The sequence below is a fragment of the Lissotriton vulgaris genome, chromosome 10 (genome assembly GCF_964263255.1).
Source record: "Lissotriton vulgaris chromosome 10, aLisVul1.2, whole genome shotgun sequence".
In the NCBI taxonomy this organism is placed as follows: domain Eukaryota; kingdom Metazoa; phylum Chordata; class Amphibia; order Caudata; family Salamandridae; genus Lissotriton; species Lissotriton vulgaris.
In genome coordinates this window covers 61141143-61164544 of record NC_141698.1, presented here as the reverse complement: position 1 = coordinate 61164544, position 23402 = coordinate 61141143, and the positions used below count along the sequence as shown (strand labels likewise).

General features: G+C 45.1%; 1 protein-coding gene across 2 annotated transcripts in view; it reads left to right on the top strand.

Annotated features, from left to right (window-relative positions):
• PRKCB (protein kinase C beta) overlaps positions 1-23402 on the top strand; it is a 963846-nt gene that overhangs the window by 485456 nt on the left and 454988 nt on the right. For both annotated transcript variants that reach the window (XM_086940462.1, XM_086940461.1), the window contains exon 5: positions 9659-9787. In XM_086940462.1, coding sequence (XP_086796588.1) covers positions 9659-9787 — 129 coding nt within the window. The remainder of the gene's footprint in view (positions 1-9658; positions 9788-23402) is intronic.

Sequence of the window (23402 nt, the reverse complement as noted above, 5' to 3'; positions counted from 1 at the left end):
GGAGGAAGGTGTAAACTGGCCAGAGAAGTAGGAAGGTGTTACTGCCCGGAGAAGGAGGAAGGTGTAGACTGCCTGGAGAAGGAGGAAGGTGTAGACTGCCTGAAGGAGGAGGAAGTACAAGTTGGAGAAAGGCGATTGATGAGCTACCTCCCTAAGAGGAGAGATTGTGTTTTGACGCTATCAGAACAGCTGCCTGGTGACTAAGGTGCTTTGCAAGGGACTTGGGTTCTAAACAGAAGCAGAGGAAAAGGAGACTTTAGGTGTGCAGAAAGGACCAAAAACGGAGACCATCTAAAGAGTCTTCTAAAGAGAGGGGCAGGTTTGTGGAGTAAAGCGCTTTTTAGGCCTTGCCAATTTCCTACTGTCACAACAAGGGATCAGGGCACGTGATGTCATTTTCATGTGACGTCATTTTCATCAGTGTCATAATTAGCGGTCGTGAAGCAAACAGTATCCTAACTTTTGTGACACAGCTCTTCTCCTTCCACCGTAAGTCGCCTTGTGTACCGTGATGATGGATAGGAGGGAAAGACAGAGAGCACGAGGGATAAAGAAAGAAAAAAAACAGTAGAGAGAGCGAGAGAAGAGAAGACAAAAGAACAGGTGCCCAGACCCCTCACCTTGTTCCGCCATGAAGAGGTGGAAAGAATAGAAACTTCGAGCCCTCTTTACAGATCAGAGTTTGAGAGAGCCAGAGAGTAAAGAAAAAAAGTTTAAACCGAGAGTGTTCTCAGGGGAAGAACCTCTTGAAATATGAAGAAGGCGGAGGAAGGGAGTGCTGGATTTAGACACTTGTTCTCCGCCATATATTTATTTCAACAAATGTCCACCAATACTTACAAAAAAAACATTACCTTATGCCTGCACATTTGATTAGTTCTCTCTCACATTTTTTAGTTGACACCCCTAACTTCAAGATCGTTTGTGAAGCAAGTGCCTTCCCAGCGTTGCTTTTTTTTTTTAAGTACTGTGAACCCATGTCTCTTTTTTCAAGTGCTTTGAACCCATGTCTCTTTTTTCAAGTGCTGTGAACCCATGCCCCTCGACTAACTTGGGAGCATTTTGAGTGCATTCCTTCTTAGGTTTTCCCCTTGAATGACTTGGCACAAACAACACTGGACAAAAATTGTTTGTGAAAGTCTTGATTTTCTTGTGGAACCAACCCTTGCATCCAACTACGCGTACTTCTTGTTCTTTTATTAGTTTTGAGAGAATTACACAAAGAACAAAATACACAACTTTCTCAACACATAATCAAAACACAGCCTTTGTATTTTTTGAAAATGTGAACTGGGCAATTTTTTTCATCGTTTCATCTCAATATGCAAAACTGTAAATATATTCGATTGTGTGATGTAAATGTTTATTGATGTGTAAATCTATAATAATTAACTGCTCCATGTTTTGCCTGGTTCTATCCTACTAGCATGTTTACACTCTTTCACCACACATCCTTGTGTGTAACTTTGGGTCAGCCACGTACTGCTGCAGATACAAGACCCGTCTCTCAGGAACTTCTCTTACTATATGCATGCTTTCTGCAGTCTTCTGCACTTTAGAGCTTAGTTTGGACTGTACAGAATACCTCTTGTAGATATTACTATATTCACTACATAGCATAAGTGTGTCATATTTAAGGCACGCCTACCTGTGGCTGGTAGGGCTGGAGTTACAGGCAGCCGGAAGCAGAAAAACCTAATAAACCCCTGGCAGAAATGACCTAGATCGAGAACCATCTATTCCGGTGCTCCGAGCCAGGACTTGAATACTAGTACCCTCTCCGGCTCCTGGCAAGGTATTCAAATACTAAAGTCTCAACCTTCGTCCACTACTGACAGAGCAGGGAGGGGTGAGGGTCCCAGTTAAAGGGTGTCCCATCACAATGCTTTTGCATCTTTCAATGCTGTCGCCAATACCGCTTTAACCCCTCCCATGCTCATGACGACCTGAGCTCGTCATGAGCCACGGCGCTCCGGTGCTCATGACGAGCTCAGCTCGTCATGGCCCGTGGAACGCTCAGGTGCAGGGAGAATTCCCCTGCTGTGCTGAACGTTCCACGGGAGCCAATCCACATGTGACGAGCTCCGCTCGTCATGAGCACAGGAGCGCCGTGCCTCATGACGAGCTGAGCTCGTCATGAGCATGCGGGCGCTGTGCGCCACCCCCCCAGCACAGCAGGGGAATAACCCCGCAGCGAAGGGGTTAAGGCAGCTCCGCTGCCACGGATCTAACGGGGTTGGGAAAGTATGCAACTGGTCTTTGTGCACCTCCCTGATTCTGTGTTAACACTGAGACGGTTCAGCCCTCCCTCTCACTGCCGAAAAGCCAAAACGCTTTATTATAGTCGGGCATTCCTAGTGCCGGGGCACGACAGAGACTTTCTCGCAACTCCAGGAATGCAATCAAGCAATCATTGTCCCAGGGTACCGGATCCGACCCATCCTTGTGTGTCAGCCTCTGTACGGTTGAATCGTAGAAGCCGACTCCCTGAGAAATGAGGTGTGAGTATGGAAACAATTTCTGTACATAGGTTTGTGTTTACACATTGATTTATGAAAATGGGGATCGAATGGTTGCAACACAGGGGGTTATTTGCTAGACATGACCCCTAGGATTTTTGGTGCCCTATGGTAATCTGTGATGTTGGTTTGAACATCGATCATGAGAGTTGGATGAGAGACACATCCTGCATGGGATAGGACGACAGATTTAGTCTTGTCGCAGGTTAGCGGGGGAAATGAAGAGTAAATATGGATGTACGGTTTCAAGGAGTTGTTAGTCTAAGTGTGGTCAATTGAACAGAAGATATTATGACTAGGGAGCCACTATGGTGGCGATTTAGGCTACAGCTTTGATTCGATGGAGAGTAAATTAACTACATTGAAACTTCTAATGTGGAACATTAATGAAAGCGGGTGAAAATGAAAGAGCTAAAGAGAGGGGTGGTGCATCAGCTAAAAGAAAGATACAGCCTGAATCTTGTGCAACTACAAGAAACACATGTGACAGGTAGTGAATGCAAGTCACTCGCCGGGGGCAAATGCAGACCACTGATGCATTCAAGATTTTCTTTAGGCTCCAGCGAAGTAGCTGTATTACTAATGAGAGTGACATCTCATTGTCTTGGATAGGAAGAAGGGACAAGTGTTGAGCGGAGATCCTGATCTAAGATGGCCGCTGAAAAATGCTGGCCAAGTAATAGTCAAAGAGTCACAGAAAAATAGAATGAATGGCGGAACAACTATACTGACCAGGTAGAGTGTTAACTTCTCTTGTAGTGGTATTGTGGATAGTGACTTTATTCACAAAAACAGGGAAGAGGCTCGGGCAAGGATGGAGGAGTGCTATCTGACAAGTTGGGAGAAATTTCTTGAATAACCAGAAAATTGTCCTTCTGAAAATGAGTGGCAACTAGACCTTTAAAGGAAAGTACGCACTTGCTCTGCAACCCAACTTGGACAAACTCTTTCTCCCATGCCCATGTATCAAAATCACAAGCAAGGGGTGCCCTTTATATGCTAAGTGGGACCAGGAAAATGTTGGGGATGCCGAACCTATGTTTAGATTCCCATTGGATGGCATGTGCGACACATTATTCTAGATCACAATAATGCATACATTGTCACAGTACGCTTATGCACCTGACCTTATGTCATGGCCAGCATAATTCCTAGAAGGTGCACAATCCAAGGAAGACCACATTATATCATGACTATTGTAATGCCTGGGATATGCCCAATAAGGCCAGAAGGGCCGCCTTAGTCCAGGGCGACCATATCGACTACTAACTGGCACATTGAAATCAGGAGGCATGTGAGAGTTCAACCCGCAGAGGGTGTGTGGGTCTCAGGCCAGGTCTGTAGGGATGAGACACACATGTGCAGTTGCATGACTTCCATGTGAACAGCTGTCAAATGCCTATTTGCTTTTGTTAAAACTAATTGCCAAGTAAGTGGCAATGAGAAAGAGTCTACATAACATGAATGGGGTTAGTTGGTAAGCAGACGTTCTTCTTTTAAAGAATATACTCTTGAACCAAATCCATACACCCTCCAGAATGTGCCAGTCATCTGAATACCTGGCTAATTAGTCTGTCTCACATCTTGTTCCTCCAATATTTCATTCCCAAGCCCAAGACTTTTTAAATTACAAAAAGAATCATTAACAAATAAGGATGTGTTTGGTAAGTGGTGATGTGACTTCCAATTTGTAAAAGCCCTGCGAGGGTGCAGACAAACCATATAGATTTTTCATGTTCCTCTGGTCTCCTGTGGGAATCTATATCTACTGTGACGGGCTCTCTTCTCATATTTTCATTTTTCTATCCCCGACTGATCCAATATCGAAATGTCTGACCTACCTTCTGCATACATAAATGAAAATAGGAGGCAGGCACAGTCGCGAGTGCACTTTTTCTTGCCTGCGACGTGATAGGAATTGAAGATGGAGGAGAAAAGGAACCAGGATGGCAGCTTTTGTCGCGGGCTCTCTCGGTTGCATAGACCTAATCATCCATTGACCCATCTTCCATAGACACTGGGATTTAAACGGTGCCTTCCTTCCCATGCTTGAAAGAGGGAGCTGGACAGGAGAGCAAAATCTGGTCATCTCAGTTACGCCGAAGGGCTGCTATTGATCCCATGGGTCAGTGGGTACCCAGGTAGGGCACAACTCTGCATCCTCACACAATAATAGCATGTACAGAAAGCAGACTTTTTTGTAGTTCTATAATTGGCCACAGAGGGAGACAAAACTTACCTATGGATCAGGCACCAGATTATAAACACTCTACACAGGTGCAGCAACAGACCTGTGGAAGGAGTCACATTTTGCCATAGGTGCAAAGATTGTTTTGCACTACTCAGTTGGTGCATTATTGCACTAAAGGGCTGAAAGTATATGAAAGCACATCCCATATTTTCTTGGTGGCAAAAATGTAAGATGCACCTTTCCGAGTTGTTCTGTGTTACAAAGAGCTTTGCAGCTACATACGTCAAGCTCCGCCCTGTGGGCTTTTGCATTTGTTTGAGATTTCTCAGACCCGCTAAGTTGATGTTTTTTGGTATTGGTACACCCCATGGAAACCTACTATCTTAGTTACTAAAGACGTTTACACAACACTATTACCTATTTAGAACTTTGGGAAGCCCTCAAGAGGGTATAAAAGACTACAGTAATGTGGTTTTCAAAATACATGGGCTCCTTAGATTTCCTAACAACCTGTCATGAACTGGCAGCACTTTATTGTAGTTTACAACATTAGAAAACATCTGCCTCCTAGCTCCACCCTCAGACAGACAGACCCTCTGATTCAAGTCTCCAAGAAAGTGACACACAGAGATGGCCAGGTGGCCCAGTCCTGGTGTAACTCAGACTTGTTCTCCTGTTTCAAACAGGTTTACACCCAAAAAAGGCACCTTTGTGGTCTCGAGAATTAATGTAATATTGTGTCTTTGTACTGATCTTGTCTTTTAAAATGATTTCACTATCCCCAAGATACATATATTGTTCTTGGACAGACACATCCACTGATTTGATTAAAAATGGAATGAACAAGATGTGTTTTCTGTTCCAAACATATCCCAACCTTCAACCATGGCCTAGTGATGAACTTGCACATAATGTTAGTTCATTATATCTTTGGACATGCCTTAAAGAGGCAGAGATAGAACGATGGGCAGAACACTCTTTGCGAAGTGATGTAGGCGCGTACCTGTCCGTCTTTTCTGAGCTGCTGCGAAGATTTGAGGATGTCTCTTCAAGGTCTGCTCTGCTTTTAGGGCTCATCTCTGTGCTACCATCTTTGGGTGTTGGGCAGGTCAGTGTGACAGTCACCTTAAGGCAGGGCATGAAGCTAGGGTGCATTCTATATGTCACAGTCTAGTTAGTAACCATGTTTTTAACCCCTCTAGCTCTCAAGGGCCTCTACACACTCAAAGACTAACCCAGTTCTGATGCCTATTGGTGGTGGGGAAAAAAGAGACAGTGGGACTAAGACTACGGGCCTGGTTTAGATCTTGGTGGACGGGTTACTCTGCCACAACGATGACGGATATCCCGTCCGTCGAAATATAAATTCCATTATATCCTGTGGGATGTAAATTTCGGCAGATGGGATATCGGTCACTACTTTGACGGAGTAACCCCCCACCGAGATCTAAATCAGGGCCTAACTTAGGACCCGCCTTATACCAATGGGTGCACTGGCATTCATTTAGGAAATGCCCTCCTGGGGCCTTGCCCTCCTGAGGCCTTGCCCTCCTGAGGCCTTGCCCTCCTGAGGCCTTGCCCTCCTGGGGCCTTGCCCTCCTGGGGCCTTGCCCTCCTGAGGCCTTGCCTCCTGTAGGCTGTAGTGGGTATGGTTTACTGGCCCTGTCCATTCCCCTAATGACCTCAGCTTGGTTGGTTAAACTCTACTTTCTTGAGACTTGTTGGGCTCTTGCACTAGGTTCTGCTCTGCTTGTTCTGATAGGTCCTGGTTCTTTTCATGCACCTTTTTATCAAAGACCTTTGACACGAGGAGCTTCTCCTGTTCTTTCCAGGCAGCATAATGTGGGTGGAAGAGTCGCATAAATCCACATGTAGCAAAAGGCAGTCAGACGTCCAAGAGGCTTTTCAGGACGCGGCGTCTTACACCAGGGGGGTTCCTCACAGTTTTATACTCATCCCTTGGGCGGTAACTAATGCTAATGAGGCCTCCTCAGATTCTGAGGATACAACCTATGGAATGTTATGATTGACAGATTATTTAATGCTGGGCATTACCTTTCAGTCAGTCCTCCAAACACAGGGCTAGTCTTTTTGTGCACAAAGGGTAGTTAGATTCCAGGCTTTTCCCTGCAAGGTTTCCTTAGCAGAATCTCCCAGGGAGCTTTTAAAGAAGCCTGAATGCTGTCCTGAAGCTTGTGTCTTTGAGACTCCTGCTCCCCCTTGCATGGCACGTTTCCTCGCAGGGAGGGTGACGCAAGACGAGGCTTTGCAGCTCATAGACGATGAGAAGACAGCAAGGATTTTCAGGAAGATTTTCACTGGTCTAAAAATTAGGAAGCTGAGGGAAATATGCAAGAGCCGAGACATGAAGAAGCGGGAAGGGACTGTAGCTGGAAGAAAGTCATTTGCAAACCATGTGATGCCTCAAATTTACTAGGGTCAAGCCAAGCATTCTCATTAAGACAAATATCATTATCCTGAGACAATTCTCAGAAGCTGCCCCAGTATTTGTACCGCCTGCAAGTAACAAATCCCATGAAAGGAGTGTTACAGGTGTCATAGATGCAAACTCTACAAATACATTCACTTTAATCAAAGGTGGGGCGGCGGGTGGGGAGAAGCCCACAAAGGAAGTGGTTTGGAAGCGTAAATGCCAGAAAAGAGACAAGATGCTAAAAGTAATTTAATTTTGATTCCTATCATAAGAATCCAATAAGACCAATCATTCCCAGATCAAGCACAGCCGACCATACTGTAAAGCGGTCATGCTGCTGGCCTTGCAGCCGCAGCTTTAGGGACGGCATTAGTCATGTGCAAGCTGTGCACCTGCACAGGGCCACCAAACCCCAGGGGCCACCATGCCAATATATATCCTTAATAGAATAATCCTCTGAGAATGGATACATATTTGCGTGGCGGCCCATGGCAGGGATTTGGCGGCCTCCGGCTCTGTTCCACTTCCGAACACCCTGACAACCCCTCTTCACTGGCCTCTGCACCGGCATTCCTCTGGGGGGGCCCCTACCTGTTCCTCTGGGGGCCCCCTACCTACGCTCCCTGCCCATGGCCGCCATGAGCCTAGAGCCGCCCCTGGGCCCTGCACGCCTGCAAACCGTTGGGTGCGCGCACGTGCGCACCTTACAAGAAACATAGGTCATAATTAGTGGCCGTGAAGTAAAAAAGTATCCTAACTTTTGTGACAGCTCTCCTCCCATCATAAGTCACCGTTTGTACAATGATGATGGATAGGAGGGAAAGACAGAGAGCACGAAGGATAAAGAAAGAAAAATCAATAGGGAGAGAAAAGGAGGGATGGGGAGAGAAGAGAAGAGAAGTGCCCAGACCCCTCACCTCCTCCGCATCTCTTTCTTCCACCCTGAAGAAGGGGAAGGAAATGAAACTTCTAGACCTCTGAGAGCCAAAAAGTTTAATTCACAACCCAATGCAACAAATAATAGAATCCAACAACATAATTTAAGAAATCCTAACAAGAATATGAGCTGGCGGGGTCAGCTTTCTTATATCCAGCTCACCAACCTCCCATTGGCCCCCAGGGGCCCTTGCTATGAGCCAGCTTGCTTAGGTTTTAAGAAGGCACTTATCACCAGCTTGAATTTTCCCTTACAGAATGGTGCATAAGGGTAATTCTATCTCCTCAATTATTTCTAATAATTTACCACAAAGGGCATAATTGATTAATATCCCTGTGCAAAAGTTAGTTTAACTGGGGTATTTTTTTGCACCTGTTGTAAGCTTATAAATATAAAATAATTGACCCCCATTGCCTTCAGGTCCTGTATTATGCTATGGTACGGTATGTTATGTATTGTATGTTATGCAGTGGCGTAACAGAACTTGAGGGGGCCCCCCTGCAGGGTACATAGAGGGGGACCCCTCTGGACCCAGCCAGGAGCTCTCAGGACAGGGTACTGTGCTGTGGGCCCCCCCTGGAGCTCAGGTCCCCCACACAGCGGGGATGCAGGGGCCTATGTTACGCCACTGATGTTATGTTACGTTATTAATACTAGCAGAGCTCACGTCTCACCCTCGCGCCCTGGTCCACTGTAGAAGTCTGCCAAGTGAGTGGTGGTGTTCACACCTAGAGGTGGACGAGCTACAGAAACCACCTGCCTATGGCTCAGCTTGGCGCTATCTTGGGCACTCGAGCCAAAAAAACAGCAGAGCTTCCAAGTGACTTCTCCCTGCCAGCCAGACTCTACCCTCATGCACCAAGAATAAAAACCAAAGCATAAACCTTTGATGTTAGAAAGGAAGAGATACCCGCTCTAGTTGCTGAAATGCATATTGTGAAATCAGAAACCTAAGAACACTTCAGACTTACACACTTGACCAGACTGTGTGATGCTAGGCAAACATTAACTTTCAGCTTGCCTCCTTTCTCTTCATTTACACATGACACCACCGTAAAACAATTGTGTTCAGAGTGTTCGATGTAAAAGACCTCTTGTGTTTGATTTAATGGACTATAACTTTGCACCATCTGTAAAAAGAAATCGCATATATAGGGTACAGATGACAGCTGACTTGTCTCTTAATTCACTAATGGCATTGTCATCAGGGCAGAGGAGCAGGAAGGAAGGGTTCCAAGTTAATGTTTAAAATGTATCACTTTTAATAAGTATCTGGTGTTCTAAGGTGAACCACCTCATTCCACTATTTAAGAAGCCCACTTTTAGGAATCTTGAATAGATTTTTCATATTTTTACATAATGTTTGTTGCATAATTGTCATACGAGATATTTTCAGGGCTTAACCTGTGCATAGGCTCTTCGAGTCAGAGCCAACCATTGGCTCTCCTTTGGCTCGGCTCTCCCTGTTAATTTGTTGGCTTGCCCATCTCTACCCACACATCGCACCTTTCCAACTGGGAGTACAGCACACGTCCTGGAGTACCCCTGCTTACCCCACCTTCTCTTTTTATTTTCAGATTGCATGATGAATGTTCACAATCGCTGTGTGATGAACGTGCCGAGCCTTTGTGGGACCGACCACACGGAACGCCGGGGTCGGCTACACATCAAGGCAGAAATCAGCAATGAGGTCCTTACAGTTGTAGGTAAGTGAGTGGGCCACAGGACTGAATGTTAGTGACACGCCTTATAACTTTAGACGCAGAGTTACTCTAATGTATTCAATTTGGTGCAAGAAAGTCAGCCGTGTTCGCTCTTAGTAGCGCGCCACCCCTGTGGCTAAACACGTCAGTGCCCCACTTACGGGTAGTACAGGATATCCAAATGTAGTAAATGCAGCTCACCCCTCCAAGAGCGTATTACCAAAATAAACTGAGTGCAGGCCTGGGCACCGCTTAAGGTTCTGGGAACAATTGACAACATCATCCTGCAACTTTCGCTCATTAGTCCAGCGTTTCACCAATAAAAGACAGTGAGCGTGCCTAGTTCCGCCAAAACATAAAAAGCAGGAATAATGATAAATAAAAATAGAGAGGCCACTACACTTTCTGAAAATAAGAAAGTGCCCAAACAATTTTCCTGTTAAAGGGTAGGTAGTGTCCTATGGATGACCCAAGCAAAAGAGGAAGTTCCTTGGGAGGCGTTACTGTTTATAGGGAGGCGGGTCTTTAGCATAGACATAAAAAACAGATTGATAAATTAGCAACTGAGGGTGTTCTCAATGGAAGAACCTAATGAAATAAGAAAAAGGTGGAGGAAGGGAATGAAGTGGTAATACAATCTTCCTGCTGGATTTAGTCACATGTTCTCCGCCATATGTTTATTGCAACAAATGTCCCCCAATACTTTAAAAAGGAACATTACCTTATGCCTGCACACTTGATTAGTTATCTTTGACATTTTTTAGTTGACACCACTAACTTACAAGACCGTCCGTGAAGCAAGTGCATTCTCAGCGTAGCTTTTTTTTCAAGTACTGTGAACCCATATCTCTCTAGTAATTTGCGTGTATTTTGAGTATATTCCTTTGTAGTTTTTCCCCTTGAGTGACTTGGCGCAACTATTTTTTTTTTGTGAAAGTCTTGATTTTATTGTGGAACCAACCCTTGCATCCAACTACGCGTACTTCTTGTTCTTTCATTAGTTTCGAGAGAATTACACATACTGCACAAAGAACAATATACACAACTTTCTCCACACATAATCAAAACACAGCCTTTGTATTTTTTGAGAATTTTGTTTGGGTAATTTCTTTCATCTCTTAGTATCAAAAACTGTAAATATATGCGATTGTGTGATGTAAATGTTTAATGATGTGTAAATCTATAATAATTAACTGCTCCATGTGTTGCCTGGTTCTATCCTACTAAGATGTTTACACTCTTTCACTACACATTCTTGTTTCTGTAATTTTGGGTCTGCTGCATACTGCTGTAGATACAATACCCATTTCTCAGTAACTTATATTACTATATGCATGCTTTCTGCAAAGTCCTCTGCACTTTAGAGCTTAGTTTGGACTGTACAAAATACCTCTTGTAGTTATTATTATATTCACTATATAGCATAAGTGTGTCATCTTTGAAGGCACGCTTACCGTGGCTTGTAATACTGTAGTTACAGGCAGCCGGAAGAAGAAAAACCAAGCAACCCCCTGGCAGAAATGACCTCGGCGCAAGAACAATCTATTCCAGTGCTCGGAGCTAGGACTAGAGGTCTAGTACCCTCTGCTGCTCCAGGCCAGGTATTCAAATACTGCTGTCTCAACCCTTGCCCAACTACCGACAGAACACGGTGGGGTGAGGGCCCCAGTGTTAGAACATTATTATCTAGCGATGAAACTTCAATGGCCTATCCATTGGCTAGTCGGGTCCAATCTGCAGGAGGTGCAAAGATGTGGGGGTGCCGGGGCACAGGACGCAGTCCGGGAGATGTTCTTCCCTGGATCAAACCTACCCCCCCCCCACTTCAAATATCTTGCTGTGCGTGGCTCATGGCTACCAACGCAAGGCACAGTTAGCCTCCTCGACTGATCCGCCATGCACACCAGAAATCCCCCTGCGGTACATGAGCGTATTCAGACAGACAGGTTGGGGGGAAGTTGAGTATTGGAAATCAGCGGGTAAAGAGACCTTGAGAAACTTATTTCAGGGCGGGTACTCATTCCATTTGACCACCTCACTTAGGCAGACGGGTCTACCAGTGAGTCAATTCCTAGTGCAAAGACGCATACTGGTGCAGGTAGAGCAACTGTGAGTAGTGACAATCTCAGAACTGGTAACCCATCCCCTGGTGCAAACTCTTTACCCAATGGACTTGGGCCGACGAGTGATCTCCTAGCTTGCTAAGACGCTACCACACACAAATTCACGACTGCTACCGCCGCTATACCAGAAATGGGAGCAGGACTTTGGTCGTCATTTAACCAGAAAAAAGAGACTGCCTATCCATGAAAGGCCTATCCATACAACATAACATATTACATAAGACTTAACCTTCACCCGAAAAATGACACAAAACGTATGCCACCGCCTCGCCCCAGGTGTGCCTATACTGTGGCATAGATGATACACATGTTCTGGGACTGCCCACAAGCCCGAGCATTTTGGACAGGGATATGCCTAGCCCTCGTGCGCCACTGGTGGACAGGACCTGAATTGTGGGGCATGATGTATCCTGGGACTATACAGATGCCGTAGACCAGGGGGAGCTACTAACCGCTTTATAGATTAGCCTTACTGATAGCCTGAAGGCATGATTGCTGGACACATGTACAACCCTCTGGTTTTTTCCACCCCTGAACAATCACAGGTTCTGTCACTCCCGACTCACCCACGGTATACCCATACACATGAGCGCAGTTAACGAAGATGAGGCGCTACACGCCTCCAACGCTGTGCAGGCCTCGCCGCAACCAAATGAAAATGCTCACAACTGGTTCACTGGGTCAGGATTATTGTTTAGTTGAACTCTCTTATAGTTCACTGGTTTTAAAAGGGCACAATGTTTACTACTGTGGTCTCTTTGTTGTGTCAGCCATCGCTCAATGATGTGCCTCCTGTACTGCTATGCATGTCAAGAGAATTTATCATATGCACAGCTGGAATTATCGGAAAAAACAATAAAGTTTGTTTAAAAAAAAATCTCAACTCTGCCAATACCCTCCCTACTCACTCAATCAGGATTTATAAAGCGCTGCTAATCACCCAATAGGGTATCCAGGCGCTCGCAGGTCCCGGAGGCTTCTTCCGATAGCCATAGCTCATATCTCTGCCAGTTCTCTCCAGTGCTGTAGTACAGTTGCCTCTCCTGCTATTGCCATAACTGGATATCCGACAGCTCATTGGTAGCGCAGTCAGTGCTTGGTCTCGACCGCACACAGCTTTTCATTAAAAAAAAAATGTATGCTCTTTGAGGAACTCGCCATCATAGCTGTGGCATGCTTTGATGCCTCCTTTGATATCTGGCATTCAAAATGTGGGAAACATCCTTTACAACGCGGTGTTTACACCGCGGGGCCTTTACGACGCAGCCATCACAACGCAAGTCATTACTACGACTTGCACTGGATGGCGCTCTTGTTTAAGGAATTGTTTAATTTTCTATTCCAACACCTTCCCTACTGTTACATGGGCTGGAGTAGGAATAGAAAATTAAAATAATCCACTATCCAGCGCCCTCCAACGCAAGTCGTTTTAACGACTTGCGTTGCAAAAACCGCATTGTAAAGTACTGCATTGTAAAGTACCGCGTACTAACATACATCCTCAAAATTTACCATTCTCCTATACTGTATATATTTTTAAAAGAAAGCCTTCTTATTTTGTAAAATAATTGTAATATATTTGTATGTTCAGTGCTTATATCAAATAATGTTAACATTATGTTCCTCAAACAATAGTACCTCGGGTAGAATTCAAACAGTTTCACTGCAAAAATGGGAGCTCCACCGTTCTCTTCCCCATTTGGTGTCACCGGCTGGACGCAGTAACCGCTTTCATGGTTGGTGTTGATTGCCGGTGGTATTGACAGCCTTTACGGTAGCAAAGTGTCAACCTGCATGCACAAAGAAAGGAAAGCAGACCAGTGCCTTCTAGAATCAGTTCCAAAGGAGGAGAAAGCCAATGGCATCACAAACTCCCCCAGGAAAGATGGCTTCAACTGCTTGGAGGCAATGCGCTGAACTATCCAAGAGAGATTGGAGTAGAATCAAGCACACGTGGTCCAGAAACGGCAGAAGGCAGATCCAGAAGAAAATGGAGAAAAAAGTCGAACAAATATGACATTTGCAGAAGAGGCAATTCATTCAACGAAAAATATACTTCAAATGCTTTGCGACACATTCAGTCCATATACAAGTTTTCTTGTATATGGTGAAGCAGGAGGCAATGTTATGTTATTTGTTATGTTATTTTTTATTTGTTAAGCGCGCATACGCCCAAGGGCTTCTTGGCGCTGGTGAGAGAATCAAACATAACAATACATAAAGAAATACAATCACTGTTTACAATAAGCCTGGGAAAAAAGAAAAGTTTTAAATGCCTTCCTAAAAGCAAGGAGGTCCTTGCTATGTCGCAGAGTCAGAGGGAGGGAATTCCACAATGAAGCGGCTAAAAATTGAAAGCTGCTGCCTCCCTGACGTTTCTTTTTGAAACGGGGGACCTCAAGTAGGTCTTTGTGGATTGATCTCAAACTGCGCGAAGGTATATATTTGCGCAGTAGTAATCTAAGGAACATAGGACCCTTACCCTCCAGAGCCTTAAACACAATGCAGCCCACCTTGAATGTAGCTCTCTGTTCCACAGGCAGCCAGTGCAGGGTCTCTAGTCCATGTCTAATTGATTCCCACTTAGGGACTTTGCAAATAAGTCTCGCAGCTTGATTTTGCAAGTATTGCAATCTTTTAAGTTGGCCAATAGGCGCCCCCAGATAGAGGCCATTAGAGAAACCAATGTGGGACAGGACTAGAGCACTGACTGTCTGAATTAAGGCCAGACCTGTAAGAAGATGTGCTATTTTCCTGATCTTCCTCAGCTGAAAAAACCCAGAGGAGACCACAGTTCCGACTTGACTTACCGAGGTAAGATCCTCACTAAGAGTCACTCCCAAACTCTTTACTGTACGGGATTTTTTTGGGGGCGAGCCCATGTCCGATGGCCAAAAACTAGGACTCCAACTGATCTCACTCTTCCCAGGTAGAATGAGCTCCGTTTGTCCCGGATTTAACTTTAGGTGGTTTAGAGACATCCACCTCTGGATAAGAGACATGGTTGCTCGAAATTCCTCGGCAGCATTGTGAGAGTTTAGCACAAAGACCAACTGCAGGTCGTCTGCATAATTATATACATCAACCTTAAACTCTCGAAGAGAGAACAACAGAGGCCGCATATACAAATTAAATAATAAAGGGGACAAGGAGGATCCTTGAGGAACCCCACAAAAGGAAATTTTTTTAGGGGTTGTAAAAGAACCTAGTCGGACCGATTGGGTACGTCCAGAAATAAAGGACTTGAGCCAAGCCAAGGCCGAGTCCCGAAGACCGGCCTGTTCGACACGGTTGACCAAGATGGTATAGTCAACCGTGTCGAACGCCGCAGACAGGTCCAATAAAACCAGGGCCTGGTGCAAGTCCCTGTCTGCATTAGACCTCAAAGTATTCTGAACGGCCAATATCACTGCCTCAGTAGAGTGACCAGGCCGGAAACCTGCCTGGTTGGGTTGTAAATACCCAGAGGCTTCCACAAAACTTGATAGGCAGTTGGTTACATGCGCCTCCAATATTTTGGATAAGTAAGGCAGTAACGATATAGGTCTATAATTAGAAAGGTCTGAGGAGTCAATGCCAGGTTTCTTTTTCAAAGGAATCAATAAGGCCTGTTTAAAACTATTAGGAACATTCCCTGATGTGAGGGAGTTGTTGAGCAGTGGAATCAGGCTACTTGGGAGTGCCCGACCAATTTCTCTCATTACTTGGGAAGGGCAGGCATCCTGAGGAGATCCTGATTTGACTCTAGTGAGTAAATCTTGAAGGGTTTGGTGAGTGATTAAGGGGAAGGAATGCAAAGTAAGAGGGTTTAAAAAGGTGTCGTCTATCGGGGCACAAACTGGAAGCTTGGATAGAGTGTCCTTAATCAACACTATTTTATCATTAAAATAGTCATTCAGCGAGTTGCAGAGCAATTGTGAGGGGACAACCGGGGGAGAAGTTCTCTCATCATTGCACAACTCAGTCACAATCCTGAAAATTTCTTTCGACTTATTGGTCGCGTTAAGTATTTTAGAAGAGAAATAAGCAGTTTTGTGAGTGTGCAACGTTTTTTGATAGGCTTTGCGAGTAGAACAATATGCGATCCTTGCTTGAGGACAATAATTGGAACGCCATGTTCTTTCTTGCTGCCTCACTTCAAGTTTTAGTTTCCTCAACTCCGGCGTGAACCACTTGTGCGCGTCCACGCCGCGTGAGTTATCAAAGCGAGTGAGGGGAACACAAACATTAATGGCCGAGTTTAGCCAATCTTGAAGCCTGCAATCGGCTATCTCCACATCTGAGCTCTGCTCTGGCAGAGTAGACTTTAACAAATTTAAAAAAACTGACATGTCCAGCGAGGACCATTTCCGAGTCAGACTAGTAGCCTTCAACTTAAATTGAAGAGCTTTCACAACACAAAATGAGAAACTAATAGTAAAATGATCAGAGCAATGTCAGAAGTAGTCTTCTGGAATCCATCTTGGACTAGTCAGGCTCAATAAAGCACACAGAGAAAGTTTCCATCTTGCATGACTAAAAATAGGACTGGTCCCACCGGTACTATGCCTGTAACAATGATAGAGAGTAGGCAGGTGAACATCCCTGCTTGAGCTTACACAGCCGGGTCTGAAAAATAAACCAGGGATGTGAACAGGTATTGGAAGGACCACTGTCATAGTCATGTTTACTGTACAATTGCTAAAAACCTTTACAAAAAGCATATATATATATATATATATATATATAAAATGCTGAATGCCATGAAAAACCTTTTCAAGTAAAAGCAATGTTAAAGTGCTATGTGCTGCTAAAGATGTTATACTTAGTCCGTAGTAAGGCTGGCTATAGCCGGCCTTCCTTGCGTCACTAGGCGTACTGAAGTATAGTTTAGTCCTACCATCTAAAATAGTGATTTTGAGCTGTACAGATCCATAGAGTTAGTTGTACAGGCGGGTAACTAGTACCATTACTCCGGCCTTCCCCTGGATGTTCAAGTAGCGCGATTTGAAATTTCCAGCCGATGTGCTTCAGCCTAAAGGAGCAGGCAGGGCTTCGAGTCTACAGGAGGTTAGCCATAGGCAGTTTTACTCATCCCCCCCCCTTCCAGGCTAGCTGTATCCCATCCGCTTTATGTCCAGGTGCCTGTTTTACGCTCTACTTGTAGTGTTGGCTGCGCCTAATTTGGTGGCTACTATTTTAAGAAATTTTATATTTTTTATGTTAAGGTGACAATTTTGTGGATTCAGGCTGGCGATTGCTGCCTGACGGCATCTGCGTACACAGAGGCTGTTAAAGTCGGCACGTAGTAACAATTTCCTTTACGATAGGAGCTGAGGGCAGATGCATAACACATGAATTAGGGTTTCTTTTCTGAGCCCACATAGGTGGCAGCTTGTATCGAAGTCAGCAGAGTGACGCCAGGCCAGAAGGTGGTCCAAAAAGTTCCACTCCCCCATTCTTCGTTCCGCCCAGCATGGATTTCATCCACACTGGATAGGTGTTGGTTACGTAGTTCTGTTGCTTTGTTGAGGAATACAAATTCATCACTGACCATGCATGCATGCGTTTACGCAAAACTGCCTTGTCCTCTAGTGTCGACATTTATTGGGCTGTGGGAGAGGCCCGTTTCTTGAATACTTGCTGGGAAAGGTGTTTGCTCCAGGCTTCTGTTAGTGAGAAGTCCCTTAATAAGGTGTATAATTGGATCTTATATGATGATTGGCGTCCAGAATGCTCCAGTTAAAGCCAGATCAGTGCGTGCATAAGATCAGGCGGCGACAGTCTGAGCGGGCGGCAAAGGACCACTGTCGCTAAGACGGCTAACGGGGAACCTGGAAAGGCTGCGTGCCTAACTAACTGTTATGCTTTGGGAAAGAGGACCCATGTTTGAAATCATGGCTGTTCCTCTGAAGGCACTGCAAACCTGGTATACCAAAGCCGTCTACCAGGCGGCCATGCACCAAATTTCCTAGTGGTGACGAGCAGAAACAAAATACTTCATACCATCAGCTGTAAATAAGGCAGGCCATCTAATGTCCTTACTCCAACAAACCCTAACCTGTTATTCCATTGAAGAGTGGGGACATCGCTGATGGAACGATAAGGTCCTCCTGACTCCTAATATAGCGGTCAAACCCAGGGTTCGATGGACAGGGTAATGTGCCACGTTTGTGGTGGAGTACTCAGTTCAACTAATCTCTAAAAATTGACCCTGTAGCCTTGGACATAACAATGGACAGTAGGCCATCCAGAGGCACGCAATACCAGATCCAATGTTGTTCTAATTCCATTATGCCCGGAAATGGGCAAATCACATACGCATCACATCACTTTGTAAATTGTTGGTTGGAATAACGAATGCTTGTTGTCTGAATTAAAAATTATTGTGCTCTGTAAGCGGAGATGTAATTCGGAAGGCTTCCGGTTCATTGATTCAGTTGTTCTGCAGCCTCCTTTGCCTCTTTCCAGAAATAACTGTACCACACCGACCAATCGGTGGGAAGGTACCACAACTTGATCGGAAACAGCAAAAGCTTTAGGTAGCACTGGAACACACCTTCACCAAGGAGATTTCTTGAAGGAGGAATATAGGTTAAAGTCAAGTTATAGCACAAAAAAATGACCACTGAGCACGACAACTATTCTTGCGTTGCAGGTTGCAGGGTTGGTTATTTCCCAGATAGACGTCTCTTTTCGATAGCAGCAATTTTCGTATTCGAAAGTTTCCTTTCTAGGACCGAGTCATTATACACTTCCTGACCATATGTGGCATAGTGGGAAACAGGATGTTCAAGTCCATAGTCCTCTTGTGAAGTATAGGTTCAGAAAGACATATAAGATGTAACGCACTAGATCATCTGTTCATTGTGTCATACCTTTAGTCTGTGTTCAATTAGCAAAACTGATTCAATGAGATCGGCTAAGTTAGCGAGATGGGTCCAGTGGACCAGCTCAGCCTGAATTTCTTCTCAGGCCACATCAAAACAGTGTCATTTGGTAAAACAGTGTCACAGTGTCAATCAGTGTCACAGTGTCAAGCAATGGACTCTCAGCGATCAATTAGCAACATCGAGAAACATCAGCCAAGGCGCGCGTGTTCCCTTGCTTCATACCAGAGAGAGCTTTGTGGGCAGAATTTTGAACATCTGGGCATCCACACATCTCCATGAATTCTACAAGGAAAATTGTATATCTACCCAAGCAAGGATATGAAGGTTCAACCAAATGGGTTACTCAAGCCAGGGCTGCCCCAGAATGAGATCCAGTGAGCATTTCTACCTTGGCAAGAACACTTGAAAAATGTGCAAGGTGGAAGGCAAAATGCACCATAAGGGAGTCTAGAAACTCCCTAAGTTTTATTGGATAACCAGAAAAATGGGGCATAACAGAAGGAACTCTTAGAATGTCTGCAGGCCAAGCTTCAAGGCCGCGGATGTCATACAGAGGTGCTGTATTTCCTGTGACGTTTGTTGTGGTGTTTGGGCTATGTTCTGTGATGAATTCATGGCTGGCACTAGGCTCTGATTTTGTTGGCATCACAACCAGTCACGAACTGGAGGCGGTAGTTATTCCTATCTGATTGGTCTTGATTACAGGAGGTAAGAGTGGCCTTTTCCAGTGTCCCCGGTGCCACCCTGCACAGTACAAACAAGTGAATGGGAACCAGCGTCTTCTAGATTCAGCCCAAAAGGAATTAAAAGCAAATTGCATTCAAAAAGCTCTTAAGATGCTGTCTTCAGGCTCTTGGAAGCAGAGAAGAATCAAAAAGAGAAGTCAAGGAACTGAACTTCTCAAGACAGATTTAGAGCAGAAGCAAGATCTAGACTTCAAGGCAGATCCAGAATGATCTGGAGAAAACAAAGAATGGGAAAAATATGGGATTTAAATAGTAGCAGTAGGGGTGAGGAATACAACAAAAATGAACTTCAAATATATTGTGATGCATCAGCCCCCAGTATTTGGTGAAGCAGGACATGTCAGAGGACATCTCCTGGAGTCCATCTTGGATTGGTCAACTCAATACAAAAAATAAAAAGAAAGTCACCATCGTAGATGAGTGATAATTAAAGTCGGGGACGCCCACTTTTTGCCAGAAAGGGTACGACGCAATATATGAATGCTTGAAAATGCATAGAAATGTCTTTAATTTAGTTTTGTCAGTCACAGGCGAGCAGTCTGCCTGGTCCTATCATGAGGGCACTACAGAAGAGCATCCTAGAGAAGTGAGCAGCCTGAAGCTGAGGGTGGGGGGTCAACATCACATCCCTGTTAAGCACCGAGATGAAATAGCAAAGGTATGTGAAGGGGTGGATAGGCCCCACTGCGGCTTCAAAGGACAAGAGCAATCAGGATGGTAGGGTGGAGCGAAGTATTATTTGTGCTTCCTTTTCCAGGGGTGCACCACATCTGTTTGAGTGAGACTAATGCTGCTGTTCCATGGGAAGAACTGATTGCAAATGATTTTCTAGGGGACATTCCATTACTACAGTTAACCATAAGGGAGAGCGCTGTCGTAGACTAGGGAGGGGCTGATGGGGACACCCCCACACCTCTGCTAGATTTGTTATATCTGATTGGGTCGTGAGATCGAAGCTTTAGATTTACCCTGGCTTGTATTGAGTCGTGAAGTCTGCTCCCAGACACGTGTCGGGGTAGATGTAGACACTGGGCACCAACCAGAAGGAAGTGCCTGGAGGCTGTATGTGGTCACCAGAGCCGCGGCTTACGAGTGCTTCCAAGAGACCGAACACAGCTGGAAATTGAACACATCAGGAGTTCAGCCAGATCATGCATACATGGCACAGAGCTTAAGAGCAGAGGAGAGACTGCTGGAGCTCTGAGAGAAGAGAAGAGAAGTAACCACTGACCCTAAGAACTGTATGTTCTCCCAGATTATCAGACTTTGTTTATCTTCCGGTGGCCCCCAGGGACACCACAGGGCATTGAAGAGACTCTTCTTGTGAAGCAGACCAGTAACCAGTTGTAACTGGTGTGACACTGGTCTTTGAGAAGATTCTTTTTGGAACCTGGAAATGAGGGGCGAAGGCGACTTCTACTCACTACGGGCTGGAATCCAGAAGCAGCGACCTTTGTCCTCTTTCAATCTGGTAGGAGGTGGTGAAGCTTGGACCTTTTGAATATTGTGTAATTCCTGCTGAGGGGGACAAGCTTGATCCATCACACCCTTCTTCCCTCGTTCATGAGGTGTGTATGTACAGCAGCAGGCAGTATCACTGCCTCTCAAAAAGGTGCAGCGTTACTGCGCATGTCACCAACTCAAGTTCTTGCCCATTTGGCATCACTCTACTAACTGGGCAGCGTGGCTTCCTTAAGCATGTTTCAAAAGGATACAGCTACTCCGACAACAGAGTGGAAGACCCAAAGTGCACAGGAAGGCTGTGGTTCATCGATCATCAGTCGATGTTGTGTTACGTTTTATTCAAAATTTAGACCATTTTTGTTCCTTAAGCCATATTGCCATATAGGCTACTGGGCCTTTTCTGATTATCCCCCTTTTTTGGAGTACATGCACACTGCACCCTGCTGCCTCTCTGTCCAGGCTGGGCCTGTGTAGCTCCTTAAATATTTGTATTACAAAGATATTTATAATGTGCCTCTCCTCCTCCATCACACCACGGTGCACTGCGCTCCAGGCTAGATTAAAGCCCCTTTCCAGTCACTCATGCACGACACCAAACGGCTTCCCACATTGCCTTACAACATTACCAGCTGCACAGTCCCCCACAGTGCGGTGTGCCACCCCACCGAAAATGTTCTTTGTGCTCTCACATAGTGCTGTGAAGCACTACAGAAACACAATAGTTATTTCTCAGATGATTTACATTTATAAATTTCCCTGAGAAAATCATGCCCTATTTTTACAACTTGAGTTTTTTCTACATCTTTTCTCATAATACAGTACTACCATTTGCATGTATGGATCTGTTGATGACGTCATGTTTGTCGTTCTCCTAATCTTGAGTTTCACTGATACTGTAGGTACAATGCCTAGCATCCCCAGCAGATGGCACTGCTCTCACATTTATAAGCAAAAATCAAAATGTCTCTGTATTCAACGAAATACAAAGGCTCCTTCAATACTTTAGATATCCACTAGATGGTGGTATAAGACAACTTATGTCACTGTGTGCAAACCATTGAAACCAATTGGACAGTAACTTGTTTTAATATATCAACTTTGGACCGCAAATTCCGCATGCGTGTTACTGCAAAATGAAAATCACTGAGTGCCTTAATAATGCCTTTGCTCTGTGTTGTATTCTAGGATTTGCTGTTATATTTCTCTCCTTACTTTATATTGAAGATCCCGAGAGCTCGGCTCAATGTACAGGCGGTGTTGGAAATATGGTTCTCTGGAAATTCTCAAAAACGGTTGAGTCGCGTTTTAGAGACGACTGATGAGTGTCGTGCTGTATCTGTAAACGGCAGGGGGCAATTGTTGGGTAACAAGACGTTTTTTCAACAAGCATTTGCAAGGCATTCAGTCTCGCCTTTGGGACCTTAGATGTATTTAGCTATGCAGCACATTAGTCTGGGTACTGAAACATCTACTGTTCTTTAACCCCTCCCCTGCTGGTGACGGAACCACTCTGTCATCAGCCCCGGTTGCGCTATGCTGATGACGGAGGTGTTCCGTCACGGCCCGCTCGGCACGCCTGCGCGGCGCGGATTTCGCGCCTGCGCTGAGCGTTCCATTGAGCGGGCTGGGCCGTGACGGAACCGCTCCGTCATTAGCACAGCGCGACCGCGGCTGGTGACGGAGCGGTTCCGTCACCAGCATGGGTACGCCGCGCCCCCCCCACCCCCTTAGCACTGTGACGGAATAGCCGCCGCAGTGAAGGGGTTAACATGGAGGGAAAGTAAGCACCAAGCTGCGTGACACGCCAGATATGGGAACACATGGAGACAAATATTGTCTTTCAATGGTATAGTCCAAAGCTCTGTTTTTAATTTAAAATCAGGGCCTTCGTGGTCATATCCCTGCAAATGCAAGATTTGAAAAAAATATTATTGTCTACGGGGGCTCTTGAAAGACAGTTTCTTTGGACTGGAATCTAGAGAATGCTAAAGTGATTCTGGTATTTTACTGACCTCTGCTGGCCATTTTCTATCAAGAAAGTTAAATAGAGGCAGTTGCCAGAAAAATTAAAAAAAGAACGTCCATCAGCCGAAAGCAATGCTGGTATTTTACTGATCTCTGCTGGTCATTTTCGATCAAGACAGTTCTATAGAGGAAGTTGAACAGAAAAAAAGTCCCAAAGCAGAAGCAGACAAGTCCCAGGGCTGCTCTCCAGAGCCCACAAAGTACATACACATGTAAGTATATACTAAAGTATGTACTAAAGTATATACTAAAGTATATACAAAAGGTCTCACATACTCAACCTAAAAAGGGCAATTCCCCTAACATTGAAATGGGGGTCAGTTTTTCATCGACCGAGGGGTACAGAAAGACCAACCCAGCTCACACATTTAAAAACACAGGCATCTGT